Source organism: Crinia signifera, chromosome 12 (assembly GCF_055691185.1).
Source record: "Crinia signifera chromosome 12, ASM5569118v1, whole genome shotgun sequence".
NCBI classification, from domain to species: Eukaryota; Metazoa; Chordata; class Amphibia; order Anura; family Myobatrachidae; genus Crinia; species Crinia signifera.
Genome location: NC_139228.1, coordinates 13,398,180 through 13,412,206, shown reverse-complemented (window position 1 = coordinate 13,412,206; position 14,027 = coordinate 13,398,180). Strand labels below are relative to the sequence as shown.

General features: G+C 46.4%; 1 protein-coding gene and 1 long non-coding RNA gene across 9 annotated transcripts in view; one reads left to right on the top strand and one right to left on the bottom strand.

The window, feature by feature from the left end:
• Positions 1 to 1,829, top strand: part of LOC146050452 (uncharacterized) — a 28,969-nt gene extending 27,140 nt beyond the window's left edge. The window contains exon 3 of the long non-coding RNA XR_014466314.1: positions 946 to 1,829. This is a non-coding gene — a long non-coding RNA (uncharacterized LOC146050452). The remainder of the gene's footprint in view (positions 1 to 945) is intronic.
• Positions 1,830 to 9,100: 7,271 nt separating this feature from the next.
• Positions 9,101 to 14,027, bottom strand: part of LOC146050450 (signaling lymphocytic activation molecule-like) — a 73,420-nt gene continuing 68,493 nt past the window's right edge. For 5 of the 8 annotated variants that reach the window (XR_014466313.1, XM_083167471.1, XM_083167468.1 and 2 more), the window contains 2 exons: positions 13,015 to 13,119; positions 9,101 to 9,423 (listed from right to left, as the gene is read on the bottom strand). Coding sequence is in view for 5 of the 8 variants with exons in the window: in XM_083167471.1 (XP_083023597.1) it covers positions 9,413 to 9,423; positions 13,015 to 13,119 (116 nt within the window). In the remaining 3 variants the exon portion in view is untranslated. Of the gene's footprint in view, positions 9,602 to 13,014; positions 13,120 to 14,027 lie in introns of all 8 variants that reach the window. The other 3 variants (XR_014466311.1, XR_014466312.1, XM_083167469.1) reach the window with 1 other exon arrangement.

Sequence of the window (14,027 nt, the reverse complement as noted above, 5' to 3'; positions counted from 1 at the left end):
AGGACGGTAAAAAAAATACTGATAGCCAATATGTTAAAGTAATTAGAAGGTTCAAAATAAATATATGAGTAATAACATAAAAGTAACTGAGAACTCCCACACCGGAACCATTGATAGAATACATCTAGTAAGGTATCAGTAAAGAAGAGGCATTCTAAGTAAGGATGGTAACAATGGTGCAAACATAATATCTATATGCAAACTGACTCTCCCCAGGTTTAAAATTGACAAAGTGTCCAAAGTAGAATCAGGAAAGTATCACATGTATTAACAAAATTGAATAACTGAACATGATTAGAGAAATGCTGTTGTAGAGAACATTAAATACACTGAATTGGTAAAGAGTGTAATAACAGGAGATATTTTTGAGTACAACAAAACATGTAGTTATCATGTGACAGAGTTGGGTGAGCTAGTAGAAAATCTAGATAAAAAGGGTACTCATTGAATTGTTTCTTATGATGTTTTCTCAAACATACTGTCTCATATGCCATGGACATTACCACAAGGATTATATTATATTTACAAACTTAAGGTTTCTAAATGGTTACAAACAAGATCTATTGTAAAAAAAATTACTTTTACTAATTAATACAGTGGTGATTCAACATGAAGATTTGACAGTAACATATGGTATATTAAAAGAAACATTTATTTACATTATCGCCAGATTATAAAATTTGATTGGGGTTGTGAACATAATTCAAATATGGTACAAGCATCACAAATACTAAACTGATGGTGACGTTAAAAGGAAAGTTGAATTAAATAATTTGGGTTGAAAAAAGAATTTAGTTTATTGAACAGGTGTGAGTGATGTGATTCCCTACAGTTGGTTTATTTGGTTGAACCCCAATAATTGGTTCGCATAAGTCAATGTTAAATATGCTTTAAGAAGTTTAATGTTTTTGCCAAAATAATATTATTGATTTTTCTGTATACTAGTGAAATGCTTCAAGAAGGTTTTCCGATGTATTAAGAGAGAAACAAATGATGCACAGTACGAGAGATATGAACTTTCTTCGGAGATATGAAAAAAGTTCTAAGGATGGAACTGTTAATACAGAAAATCAATGAATCAATAAATCTATGCTTTTATTATATTGTTTTCCTGATTGCTGCTATTATTGCTGCAGATGACTTTAGCTTGTTGCACAATGTACTATTCACTGCTTATGAGGCCTTCCCTTTGCGCTGAACAGTGATAATATGTCAGAAACGGCAGCCATTTTGTTAGGCATGACTTGCATAATAACCTTATAAAATGGCTGATCATGCAGAACAGTGCGGTAAAGGTGATTTCTCATAGAGAATTGTTTTTGGTTTTAGAAGCTTAACAATGTGATGTTGACATTATAATGGAGCAAGGACAGAAAGCTAGTCTCCACAAACTGAATATTATGGGAACAGGGCCACACATGTGTAGACCCCAAGGCCACTGAATCTTTGCCTAGTTACAATGAAGTTGGGTGTTGGGTTAATTATGACATCATGATTGAAAGCAGAGCTTTCCAATAAGACTCAATGCTTATGAGTAATTCATTAATTAATTAATGTGATTAAGGTTTAAATATCAGAGTTAGAGAAGGAGGAGGCAGGCAGTTGAGGAAGAACAAGCAAGCACAGGGGGCTGGAGGTAACTATGAAGGAGGTTTAATCATGGCTGATCACTGTCCTTGAAAGGTGTCCATTTTGATTTGATTTAGAATTACTGTTTAAGTATTAGCTAATCAATTTTATGTTTCTTGTGTTAGTCTGCATTTGCAAATACCTGTAATGAAGCTATTCTTTAGGTAAAGCATTCACATACATTTTATAACAAGGTTGTGTTGGTGTGCAATCATTTCAGCGTTGCTGTTATGTCTAAAGGTAATAAAGTAAATCTATATACAAGTTTGGTTATCAATCAAATCTAAGCGCTATCAGCAGCTTTGTCCTGCCCCAGCAAAACCCACCACAGGAATTTGGAAGCCCCCCTCCCTCACCTCTGCTCCGGCGTCCCTGCAATCGCAGTCCCCGATAGACTTTCCAGGACAGCCCGCTGCGGCAGAGCAGCTGATCCCGGAAAATCTCCGGGCATACCACTCAAGGGGTTAAGCATTTTCCTGTGGCGGGTCAGGATGGAGGGTTAGGGAGCTCATCAGTGTAATAGAACACATGCCACAAGGTTTGTCAGCATTATAGAGCGCAGATGCGGGATAATTTAGTGTGTAGTGTGCAGGGTGAGGGAGTGCATCTGTGTAATATAGCACAGGCCACAGGGTGAGGAAGCACGTCAGTGTGATAAAGCGCTGGCCACAGGGTGAGGAAGTGCGTCGGTGTGAGAGATCTCAGGCTATGGGGTGATGGAGTGCATCAGTGTGAGAGAGCACTGGCCGTAGGGTGAAGGAGTGCATCAGTGTGATAGAGCACAGGCTGTAGGGTGAGGGAGTGCATCAGTGTGATATAGTGCAGGGTGAGGGGGTGCATCAGTGTGATAGAGCTCAGGCTGCAGGGTGAGGGAGTGCATCAGTGTGATAGAGCTTAGGCCGTAGGGTGAGGGAGTGCGTCAGTGTGATAGAGCTCAGGCCGTAGGGTGAGGGAGTGCGTCAGTGTGATATAGCGCAGGGTGAGGGGGTGTGCATCAGTGTGATAGTGTGCAGGCTGTAGGGTGAGAGAGTGCATCAGTGTGATAGAGCTCAGGCCGCGGGGTGATGGAGTGCATCAGTGTGATAGTGCACAGGGTGAGGGAGTGTGTCATTGTGATATAGCGCAGGGTGAGGGAGTGTGTCAGTGTGATATTGCGCAGGCTGCAGGGTAAGTAAGTGCGTCATTGTGATATAGCGCAGGCTGAGTGTGTCAGTGTGATATGGCGCAGGGTGAGGAAGTGTGTCAGTGTGATATGGCGCAGGGTGAGTGAGTGCGTCACTGTGATATGTCGCAGGGTAAGTGAGTGCGTCAGTGTGATATGGCGCAGGGTGAGGGAGTGCATCACTGTGATAAAACTTAGGCAGCATGGTGAGGGAGGGCTTCAGTGTGATAGAATGTAGGGAGAGGGTGTAGGGAGAGGGTGTGTCAGTGTAATAGAGCTCATGCTACAGGGTGAGGAAGTGCGTCAGTGTGATAGAACGCAGGCAGCATGGTTAGGGTGTGTGTCAGTGTGATATAGCACCGGCTGCAGTGTAAGGGAGCATGTTGGTGTTACAGAGCCCTAGCCGAGGGGTGAGGAAGCACGTCACTGTGATAGAACACAGGCCACGGGTTGAGGGAGTGCGTCAGTATGATAGAACGCAGGCCGCTGGGTGAGGTAACGCGTCAATGTGGTAGATAGCAGGCCGCAGGGTGAGGGGGCGCTTCGGCGTGATAGAATGCAGGGTGAAGGTCAGTGTCATTGAGCGCAGGCCAAAGGGGCAGGGAGCCAGTTTATGTTGCAGCATGAGAAGGAATTGATGATGGGGAAGGGGGGCAGATATAACAGTGTATGGGGCCCCATTACAGTGTGTTGTTTATTCTGTAATGGGAATTACCAGTGGCGGATTCAGGGGGGGGGGGGGCACCAAGGCAAGTGCCACCCGTCATTTAGGTGATTATTTTTTTAATCTAGTTTAAGTCAGGAGCTGACACCAGAAGCAAGAGCCGAGAGCCGGAGTCTGAACCTCGCGGGAGCCAGAAGCAGACAGGTAGAGGTGGGAGCCTGACCCTCAAAGCTGCCTGGAGCTGACACCAGAATCAAGAGCCAGGAGCTGGGGTATGAATCTCGCGCTAGCCGGAAGCTGACATCTAAAAGCAGGGGGTCTGACCCTCGCAGCTGCCGGGAGCTGGCAACCAGAAGCGGGAGCAGTGCAGCAGCCTGGAGCTGCTCTCTCCCATGGTGGCCTCTCTTTCTCTCACACTCCCAGGCCTGACGGTCGCCAAGGTGGCGCGTGGGTTTTCTCCTCTCAGCCTCATGCACCCACAGTGTCATTCAGCCTGAACCCTCTCTCCTTTTCGTCTCACTCTATCCGTCTATACTACCCCTACCACCTCCGTGTCGCTGCAATCTACCGCCCCCCCTGGCCCTATCTCCCAATTTCTTGACAACTTCGCCGCCTGGCTTCCACACTTACTCTCCTCTGACCTGCCATCTGTCATTCTTGGTGATTTTAACATCCCCTTGGACAACCCCCACTGATCCTGGCACCTCCAAACTCCTCTCTCTCTGCTCCTCTCTTGGCCTATCTCACTACCTCTCCCACCCACATCCAAGGACACTCCCTCGATCTCGTCTTCTCTCGCTCTTGTTCCCTTACTGACTACACTATCTCGGCTTTTCCTTTCTGACCATCACCTCATCTCCTTCTCCCTCACTGCTTCCCCCTCTCCCACCCCCACTCCCAAGCGCATTGTCTCACGGCATAACGTCAACACACTTGATCTTGCTGCCTTCTCAAACACGCTGTGTCCTCTTCTCGCCCCAATCACCCTCATGTCCTGCCCGAACCTCGCCGCCTCCCTCTATAATGACACCCTATCTTCGGCATTGGACTCTGCCTGCCCTCCCTCCTCTATCCCCCTTCGATGCTTCAACCCCAAACCGTGGCACTCGCCTATCACCCGATTCCTTAAAAAGTGCTCTCGCACTGCTGAGCGCTTCTGGAAGAAATCACGCTCCCTTGTGGATTATCTCCATTTCAAATTCATTCTTTCCTCCTTCAGCTCTGCCCTTGCTCTGGCCAAGGAATCCTACTTAAGTCCCTCATCCTTTCCCAATCATCCAATCCCCGCAGGCTCTTCGCCACCTTCAACTCCTTGCTCTCCCCCCCTCATCCAGCTCTTCCATCCTCCATCGTAGCCGCTGATTTTGCTACCTACTTTTCAACCAAAATCTCCTCTCTCAGGACTGCCATCACTGCTGCCATGACCTCACCCTCTCCCTCCTCCCCTCCTACATCTCCACTCCCCTCCTTCCAACCCCAGTCCTCATTTTACCCCACCACTGCTGCTGAAGTCCACTCTATCCTTCAATCCGCTTCTCCCTCCACCTGCCCGCTCGATCCTATCCCCTCCAATATTATCCGTCGTCTCAGTCCGTCAGTCTGCTCTCACCTGGCTCACCTCTTTAATCTTTCCCTATCCTCTGGGATCTTCCCTTCCTCCTTCAAACACGCTCTTGTCTCCCCAATTCTCAAAAAAACAAATCTGGACCCCAACTCTCCATCCAACTACAGGCCCATCTCTCTCCTCCCTTTTGCCTCCAAGCTCCTAGAACGCCTGACCTATAATCGTCTCCTAAGCCACCTTACTGCTAACTAGATTCTAGACCACCTCCAATCCGGGTTCCGCCCTTTACATTCCACTGAAACTGCCCTGACCAAAGTCACTAACGATCTACTATCGGCTAAATCCAAAGGCCTCTTCTCTATCCTCATCCAGCTTGATCTGTCGGCTGCCTTTGACACTGTTGACCACCCTCTCCTGCTCAACACCCTCCGCTCCTTTGGCATCACTGGCACGGTCTTCTCCTGGTTCACCTCATACCTCTCCGATCGCTCCTTCTCCGTCTGCACTCCGAGCTCCTCCTCTCCTACTACCCCGCAGCCAGTTGGTGTTCCCCAAGGGTCAGTCCTTGGCCCTCTCCTCTTCTCCCTCTACACCACCTCTCTGGGCACCCTCATCAGCTCCTATGGTTTTCATTACCACCTTTATGCTGATGATACCCTAATCTATCTCTCCTCCCCCGACCTATCCCCATCACTCCTGTCCAAGGTCTCCGAATTCCTCACGGCCATCTCAGCCTGGATGACCCAACGCTTCCTGAAACTAAACATGGCTAAAACTGAACTTCTAATCTTCCATCCCCCGAACATCCCCTCTTCTCCCACTATCTCCATCAGCATTGGTGAAACCGAGATCACCTCCTCCGACCAAACGCGCTGCCTCGGTGTCATCATTGACTCCTCCCTCTCTTTCACCCCCCACATTCGTCCTCTCTCACAGTCTTGCCGCTTTCACCTACGCAACAGTCATCTCCCGCCTTGACTACTGCAACATCCTTCTCTCTGGGCTACCTCTCACCCGCCTCGCACCTCTCCAATCCATTCTTAACGCTGCTGCTAGGCTCATCTTCCTCTCCCGCCGCTCTACCTCCGCCTCCCCCCTCTGTCTATCTCTTCACTGGCTCCCCATTCCTTTCCGTGTTCTCTTTAAACTCCTCACCACCACCTACAAGGCTCTCTCCTCCTCCACCACTCCTTACCTCTCTTCACTGATCTCTATCCACACTCCCTCCCGTCCTCTTCGGTCCATCGCTGACCGCCGACTGACCTCTCACCTAATCACCTCCTCCCACTCCCGTGTCCAAGACTTCTCTCGCGCTGCCCCCCTGCACTGGAACAACCTCCCGCCACCCATCAGGCTTTCTGATTCCCTTACCTCCTTCAAGCGCTCCCTCAAAACCCACTTTTTTCAACTAGCCTATCCCTCTTCCTATTTTGATCCTCCTATCCTGCCTCCGTTCCTACTTATCCTATTGTTTTTCGTTCGTCCACCCACCTATTTTTAGTATGTTAACTCTTATGAGTAGGGTCCTCCTTCCTCACGTACTCACCCTACCTCTTTACCTCACCTGTGCTCCTGTCCTGTTCTTCCCTTCCTCTACTTCATCTTCAGTCTCCTTGACAATTTTGACACCTACTTCTGAACTGATGCTGATTTTAGTTCTACCAGCTATACCCCTATTCATACTGTACATTTCAACACACCCTGTACGTTACCTTGTAATTTGTTTTTTTTGTTTGCTATGTACGGCGCTGCGGACACTTTGCGGCGCCTTATAAATAAACGTACTACTACTACTACTTACAGCCGGAGGTAAGTCGGAGGTCTAGCGCAGCTTAGGATGTGGCAGTATGGCCCTCTACCTCACAAGCTGCTTCACACCACACTTGCACCAATGTTACATCACTCCATCTTTCTCTGTCTGACCTCTTCTCTCTCTCTCTCTCTCTATCCACCCCTCAGTGTCTCTCTTTTCCTTTCTCTCCATTCCTTTTCCCCCAATTTCTCCATTTCACTCTCCTCCCCTTCTCTCCCTCTCTTACTCTTCTTCGTCTCTCTCTCTCTTCCTCTCTCTCCCATTTCTCCTCCCCCTTCTCTATCTCTCCCCCTCCTTAGCCTCTATCTCTCCCTCCCTCTCATCCTCTCTTCTTTTGTCTCTCCATTTCCCTCTACCCCACTCTCTCTATCCCCCTCCTTTCTCTCCCTCCTCACCTTCCCCTCTATCCCCGCTCCTTCCCCCCCATCTCTTTCTGTCACCTCTCTCTGCTGTCATCCAATGCCTCTACCTGCCATCCTCTGTCACACATTGCCTTCCCCTGGCATCACCCACTTACTACCTCTTTTACTCTCTCCCTGAGGTCAAACACTGCTTCTCACTGTCACCCTTTGTCTCTCCCTGTGAATCACTGCCCATCTACTGTATATCCCACTATCCTTCCCCTTTATCCACTACATCACCCTCAAACTCTCCCTGTGTGACTGTCACTATCTCCCCATTTCCCTCTCTCTCTCCTGTTGGTCTCTGCCTTTATCAGACATCACTCTTTGCCTCCCCTTGTTACCTTTTCACTGTCCACTGCTTCTCTAAATCATTCCCTTTGAGACTACGCCAATGTGAGGCCATTGCCGCTGTTCCAGGAGCTCGCACAAATAACCTCTCCCACTGTTGTGGTGCCCTGTCACTTTGTTCTGGATCTGCCCCTGGGTATTACGGTGTGTGGCATAATGTGTAATTGGCATTACATTGTTGCGTAATGTGTATTTGGCATAACAGATGTTTTTTTGGCTGGGGGAGCACAATTTCTAGTTACGCCACTGGTAATCCTGTGTCATTTCTATGTCACTGTAGCGATTCAGTTTTTCTTTTACATAAAACCAATTGATTTGTGCTCAACAGCGCTTTTTGCATCTAAAAACACCAGCTAAACCGGTCTAAAGTCCTGGTTAGGGCCCCCAAATTGCTGTTTGGTCCCCCAAACCACAGACTTTTTTTTAAACATTTCCTCTCCCTGACACCTCCCTGGTATCACCCACTGTTTCTCACCCTCTCCTCTGCTGCCTGTAACCCTCTGCCTTGCATCAACCACTGCCTTTCCCTTTACCCATTGCCTCTCCTATCATCCTCCCTCTGTCCCCTACTGCTGGTCACCCTCTCACTGGCCATCTACTGCCTCTGGTATCAGCCACTGCCTCTCCCCTTTTCTTGTCACACAATGCCTGTCACCCTCTCACCAACTTTATGTCTTCCTCTCCCTGACATCACCCATTTACAGTCCCTGTCTCCCTCTCCAGTCACAGTTTGCTTATCTTTGTCACCTAGTGCCTCTCTGCCTCTCCCCATCATGATGGTCTCTTCCTGTCACTATCTGCATCTCCATCACCATATTTTTGTCATCCTCTTGCCCACAGCTTCTCTTTTTCTTTTTTCCTTTTTCTGTTCCCACATCTGTGGATTGCGTTATTGTAACAGAGACACCGGAAAAAAAGGTGCTCTCAATGGGGTTTTAACTATGGGCTGTTACCCATGGGCCAGTCATTTTTACATGCCACACAGGCTAAAATTTGCCAGTCAGCCCCAGTGCATGTGTAATGTGCGACGGGGCGTCATGACGTCACCGCGCACATTACTACATGCACAAACTGTGCTGGGACAGGACGGGTGGATGCCCGCCAGACCACGTGAAAATGTCTGAGCACCCGCCGCAGCTAAATATAAAGAGTTGTGCACACTGTCTGCAGTGTGCTGGTGCAGAAGACTACCAGAGGTAACTAGTAAGCAATAAGCACTTAAGGTGAACCAGCGCTTAAAATGAACTGATAATACAGTCCTTGTAGAGGAGTAAGATGTACTCCAATATATACACTTATCAGGTAGTATAAATCTTGCAGGGACCCGATGAAGAGGAGCGATGGTCTAATGCACTCCCTGAGACAGACACTTACTTTAGTGTTCTGTCTCGCGTTCCCATAGCGTTTTCTTTATCAGGTATGCACACAGATCCCACAATGGTGTAAATATTACAGAACGTACATATTGTTTATATCCCGCGTTCACGTAGCAGGTACTTGAATCACAGAGTCCACGTTCCACAAGCAAAAGATTTAATGGATAAAAACATGAATACAAAACATCATAGCGATGCGGGACGGCTGGAACAGAGGGGTGATGTAGATGGTCCAGTGTCAAGCGCTGCAGACGCTGTCAGCCTTCGGGCACCTCCTGGTCTCTATCACAGCTTTCCTCACCACTGAACAAACTGCCAGAGTGTGGGCAGTGACGGCATCAACGTGTTTCGGAAATAACTTTCCTTTTTCAAGATATGCCGCACAGTCTCCCGGGCTTCCTTTTAAAGCTGGTGTGTTTGGTCATCTGACCTTGTTCAACCAATAGGATTCCCTATAACCCGGCTTTTGTATTTTAATACATTTATACATAATACGTGTCCAATAAAATACAACATCAATGTTAAAACAGCAGTATATACAACAAGGGTAATCCAATATCGTATATATACATAATTCATTTATTTAAAAGCAATTTTAAAACTAAATCTCTAAAAAAAATTTCCGTGCATAACATATTAAGCTGGGTTTTTGTGGAGATAAAAGGAGAGAGATAAAATACAGAATTAGTATTGTATATAAAAATATAGAAACCTAGAAAAATTATTGCATGTTATAAAAACCACTTATATTCAAAGTCCAGGTTTAGACCCTCTGGTGTTAAAGTTTTTAGATCGAATATAGTTCTCATCTCTAACCTTGCAAGATCGCTCTCGGTGTTGCGAGTCCTCCAATTTTTGTTCCAGAGTTTGATCCCACAAAACATTTTCAAAGACCTTATGTTTGTCTTTGTCTTTGAAATGTGCCGACACACTGTGTAGGTCATATCCCTTTTTCACGTTTCGTAAATGCTCTGCCATTCATTCTTTTAACATACGGCTAGTGCGGCCGACATATTGCAAGCCGCATACACATTCTAATAAGTACACCACATTTTTAGATCCGCATGTTAGGAAATCCCTAATAGTATATGAGCGGTTGGTGACATTAGATGTGTAGCTAATAATTTTTTTATCAAAAGGGACCGCTTTACACATGTTGCATTGACCACATCGAAAGAAACCCTTTGATGTGATTCTCGATGGTCTCTTATCGATGGGGATGGCACTTTTTATCAGAACATTCTTTAGATTGTCAGCTTTTCTATACACAAAGCATGGTTTATCCTTCAATACTGTCTTTAAAATCGGGTCCTTGATGAGGATACCCCAATGCTTTTTGATGATTTTTTCCACAATTCGATGTTGAGAAGAGTATTTGCTGATAAACAGCACTTCTTCACCTCTTGTATTCCTAGAGGGTGCTTTACTTTTTAATAGATCAGCCCTATCTAAGATACTGCAGGTTTCCATTGTTTTATCAAGATTTGCTTGATCATATCCTCTTCCTTTAAAATGATTAACCATGTGACTGGCCTGTAATTTAAATGTATCAACGTTGCTGCAGTTCCTCCTTAGTCTTTGAAACTGACTATTGGGGATGCTGCGGATCCAGTAATGATGGTGATTACTGTCAAACCCAATATATGAGTTGCAGTCAGTTGGTTTTATAAAAATGTTTGTTTTAAGAAAGCCCTCCTTTATGTATATTGTAAGGTCTAAGAAGTTTACTTCCATAGCGCTTATGTTAAAAGTGAGTTCTATGTTCAAATGATTTCTGTTAAGGTAGGAGCAGAAATCCGACAATGATTGATCATCGCTGCTCCATATAAACAGTACATCGTCTATGTAGCGGGTCCAGAGGACCAAACTGGCACTCCAGGGATGCCCATCCCATACATGAAGGTCTTCCCAGTGGGCTAAATAATATAACATGCAATAAAAAATACAGACAGGGACAACAACTGCATAAGCTAAAAGGTCATGGATATGACCGTCACAACTTTGGAAACCGCAAAATGAACTTTCTGCCTGGCCCTATAAATAGCTGACAAATGACCACAGCCTCTCCATTGGAAACAAGGTACAATGTTGGGCCACACGACAAGCACCGCTGGCCAGCTATCCTCTCCAAGTTGGCCTCTGCTTTCAATAGGAGACCCACGCCGGTCACCCGGCCCAAATCATTCCCACCAAGGTGAATAACAACACATCAACACAAAGTGAATCACAACTGTCCCAGCTCAGGCCCCTGACACTGAACCAATGCACAGTCTGCACACGTAACAAAAAAGACGCCCTGGCAGCTAAAGGATGCTTCTAAGCCCATACAATAAAGGAATGCCCAATGAACCAAACCTGAGCACGTGTTGTTGATGGGGGGAGCTGAAAAAGAGAACCCTAATCGGTTAACATCAGCAAAAACTTAAACTGTAATGTTAGCATACACCACAAAACGTTAGAAGGACCCAAGTGAAGGTGAAAACCTTCATCTTAATCTCCGGTGGACTTGAGGGGGAGCCAATTGTAATTAGTTCAGGATTTGGAGGAAAACATTTTAAAATTCCCTTCACACCCCCAATTCCTGAATGACAGACGCTGGAAGCCTGGATGCCGCAGTACTGGTGGCCGCACCAATACGGAATGATTGAGTACCGTAATCGGCCGCCCACAAGCCCAAAGCTGCTAAACAACGCTTCAACACAGCAGCAAACTGAGAGCGCATCAGAGCATCATCATGTACCAAAAACTGAGAGGCTGCAGCAGGCCTATGAGGCAAATAAGCCGTAGGTAGCCAGTGCGGCTGGGCAGATGTCACTGGAAGCCTGAGCTTGCAAAGACACCCAGCGACCCTTGCTTAGTCTTGGAACGTCGGATCTTGCACATAACCAGCCCATCCTGAAAGACCACAAACGTGAAGTATCAGCAGACCTCTTACTAGCCGCCACTAGCTGATACTAAAGGTGCCAAAAAATGAAAATGCAAATGCAGAGAGTCTGCAGGAAATGGCTGCTCCCTAGCCCAGCCCCGCAGAGCCTTCGTGAGTATGAAAGACCTGTTAGGATTGTGTTCTGAGCGCAGTCGGGCATGGAACGAGATGCCGGCCAATGTGTAGTAAGCCCACACGAAAGCCAGCCAACAGTCATCGACTTACCGCTGCCCCCCGAGGCCGTCTGAAAGGCAACCCAGTCGTGCCATGCAACAGAATAAGGCCCTAAGAGTCGAAGGGGCCTTCTTGGTTCAAAATTTCTCATCGTAATCCCTCCAGGCACAACCTTTGTTTGACAAAACGGTCTTTTTCACTAGAAACATGAACCTTAACACATTTATGTGCTCGTCAGGCCTGGTGTCTAAATAACACGTGGCAAATTTCAAGAACCCCTTAAGCCAGAAGTTATCCCCAGAGCCTGCCGCTTTTTTAGAGCCTTGTCGAATTCTTTCTTCATGTCTGTAGTCAACGTGAAGATATCAACAAATTTGCCCTTCTTAATTTTATCCTTAATCCCCTTATGCAAAACTCTAGTGACGGCTGTCTTTGCGCAATGCACCATATGTGAATAGGACAGAGGTTCAGCTGGAACCTTATCCCTCTTAGGGCGCGTCACCACCAACCTTCTTCACCACTTAGCAACCTAGCAAACTTACGCTGGCGCTTAGGGGAGCCCGATTCCTCGCTACTGGCAGAGGAATGGGATGAGGAAGAAGAGGTAACCTCATGCCCACGCCCACTTCCTGTTAATCACCGAGCAATTTGCAAGACCTGATCGCTCACGACCGTCACACGCATGCATTGTGGTCCATTCCAATGCACAGTCTATGATTAACCGTCCGCTGTGCAAACCGCGCCATCAGGTCTCACCTCAGCTTACTGCTGCCACCACCACCCACACAACGATACCGACTTTCCAGAACGTTTGGAGGAGGCGTCTTAGAAGTTCAGCATCTGAAGTTTACATTTAGTTCAAAACTCACACAGCTCTCTCATACATAATTTTGTGATAGTCAGACTCAAAGACACCCCCTAGATTAGTGTCACCCCAGTGTGACACGTACTTACCTACTTTGCGGAGGCATACTTTCATTATGAAGACTATTGCGATAATCAGAATAATGGCAACTCCAAATAGAATATATATGGCCACCATCTTCAGTATCCTCTTAACTAGAAACAAAACCGAAATCAGACAATAAAAATATTGCAATATATACAAGATAATCTATTGAATTCATAATATCACTATTAAGGTTGAGTTATGACATCATCACAACTAGAATATTATAAAGGAATGATGTCATCTAGATTATTACAGGTATTATAAATATGGTCATGGACTCAATAACCCGCAATACCTTTATGAATTACCGTAGTGTTTTAACTTCGGATCGGAATCGGAGGTAAAACACATACGATTTGTGGTTTTCTTACACACACATATACACCAAAAATATAATAGTAGCTTAATGGGCTTCTGATGATTGGGAATGTAGGACCTGTCATGGTGCATTCGCAGTGTGACTTAGACGCATGTCCTGACCGCCGATAATCGCTCAAGATTGTAAGCTCCAATGGCTCAGCGGCTGATGTCATGATGTCACTGTAGCTTTCGCTTTTTCTCCGTAAAGTTCAGAGGGATATCAACAGATGTTAATGAACTACACATCCCAGCATGCCTTGCATCAGTTTCAGCATGGCCACATAGCAAAACTAATGCAAAGCATCCTGGAATGTGTAGTTCATTAACATCTGGAGGGCCGTGTTGCCCAGCCCTGGTTTATAGACACGTGTGCTTGAAAAGTACAGAGGAGCTGTGGTGAGGCGGAAATCCAGGTGGCAGATGTTTAGCACAATAGGCAAATAAGGCGGTCTGCTTAACCTGATAACCCCCCCCCCCCCCATGTGTCTTGGTCACATGACAGCTGTGTGGTTAGTGGCAATCAGCAAGTTACCAGCTGCGCCTCTGCAGGGTTAACCTTTGCCTGACTGCATTTTCACACACACACACACACACAAAACCCATCTCTCCGCCTGTAAAATCTGGCTTCCTGTCAATCAAACTGACTACTCTGCGA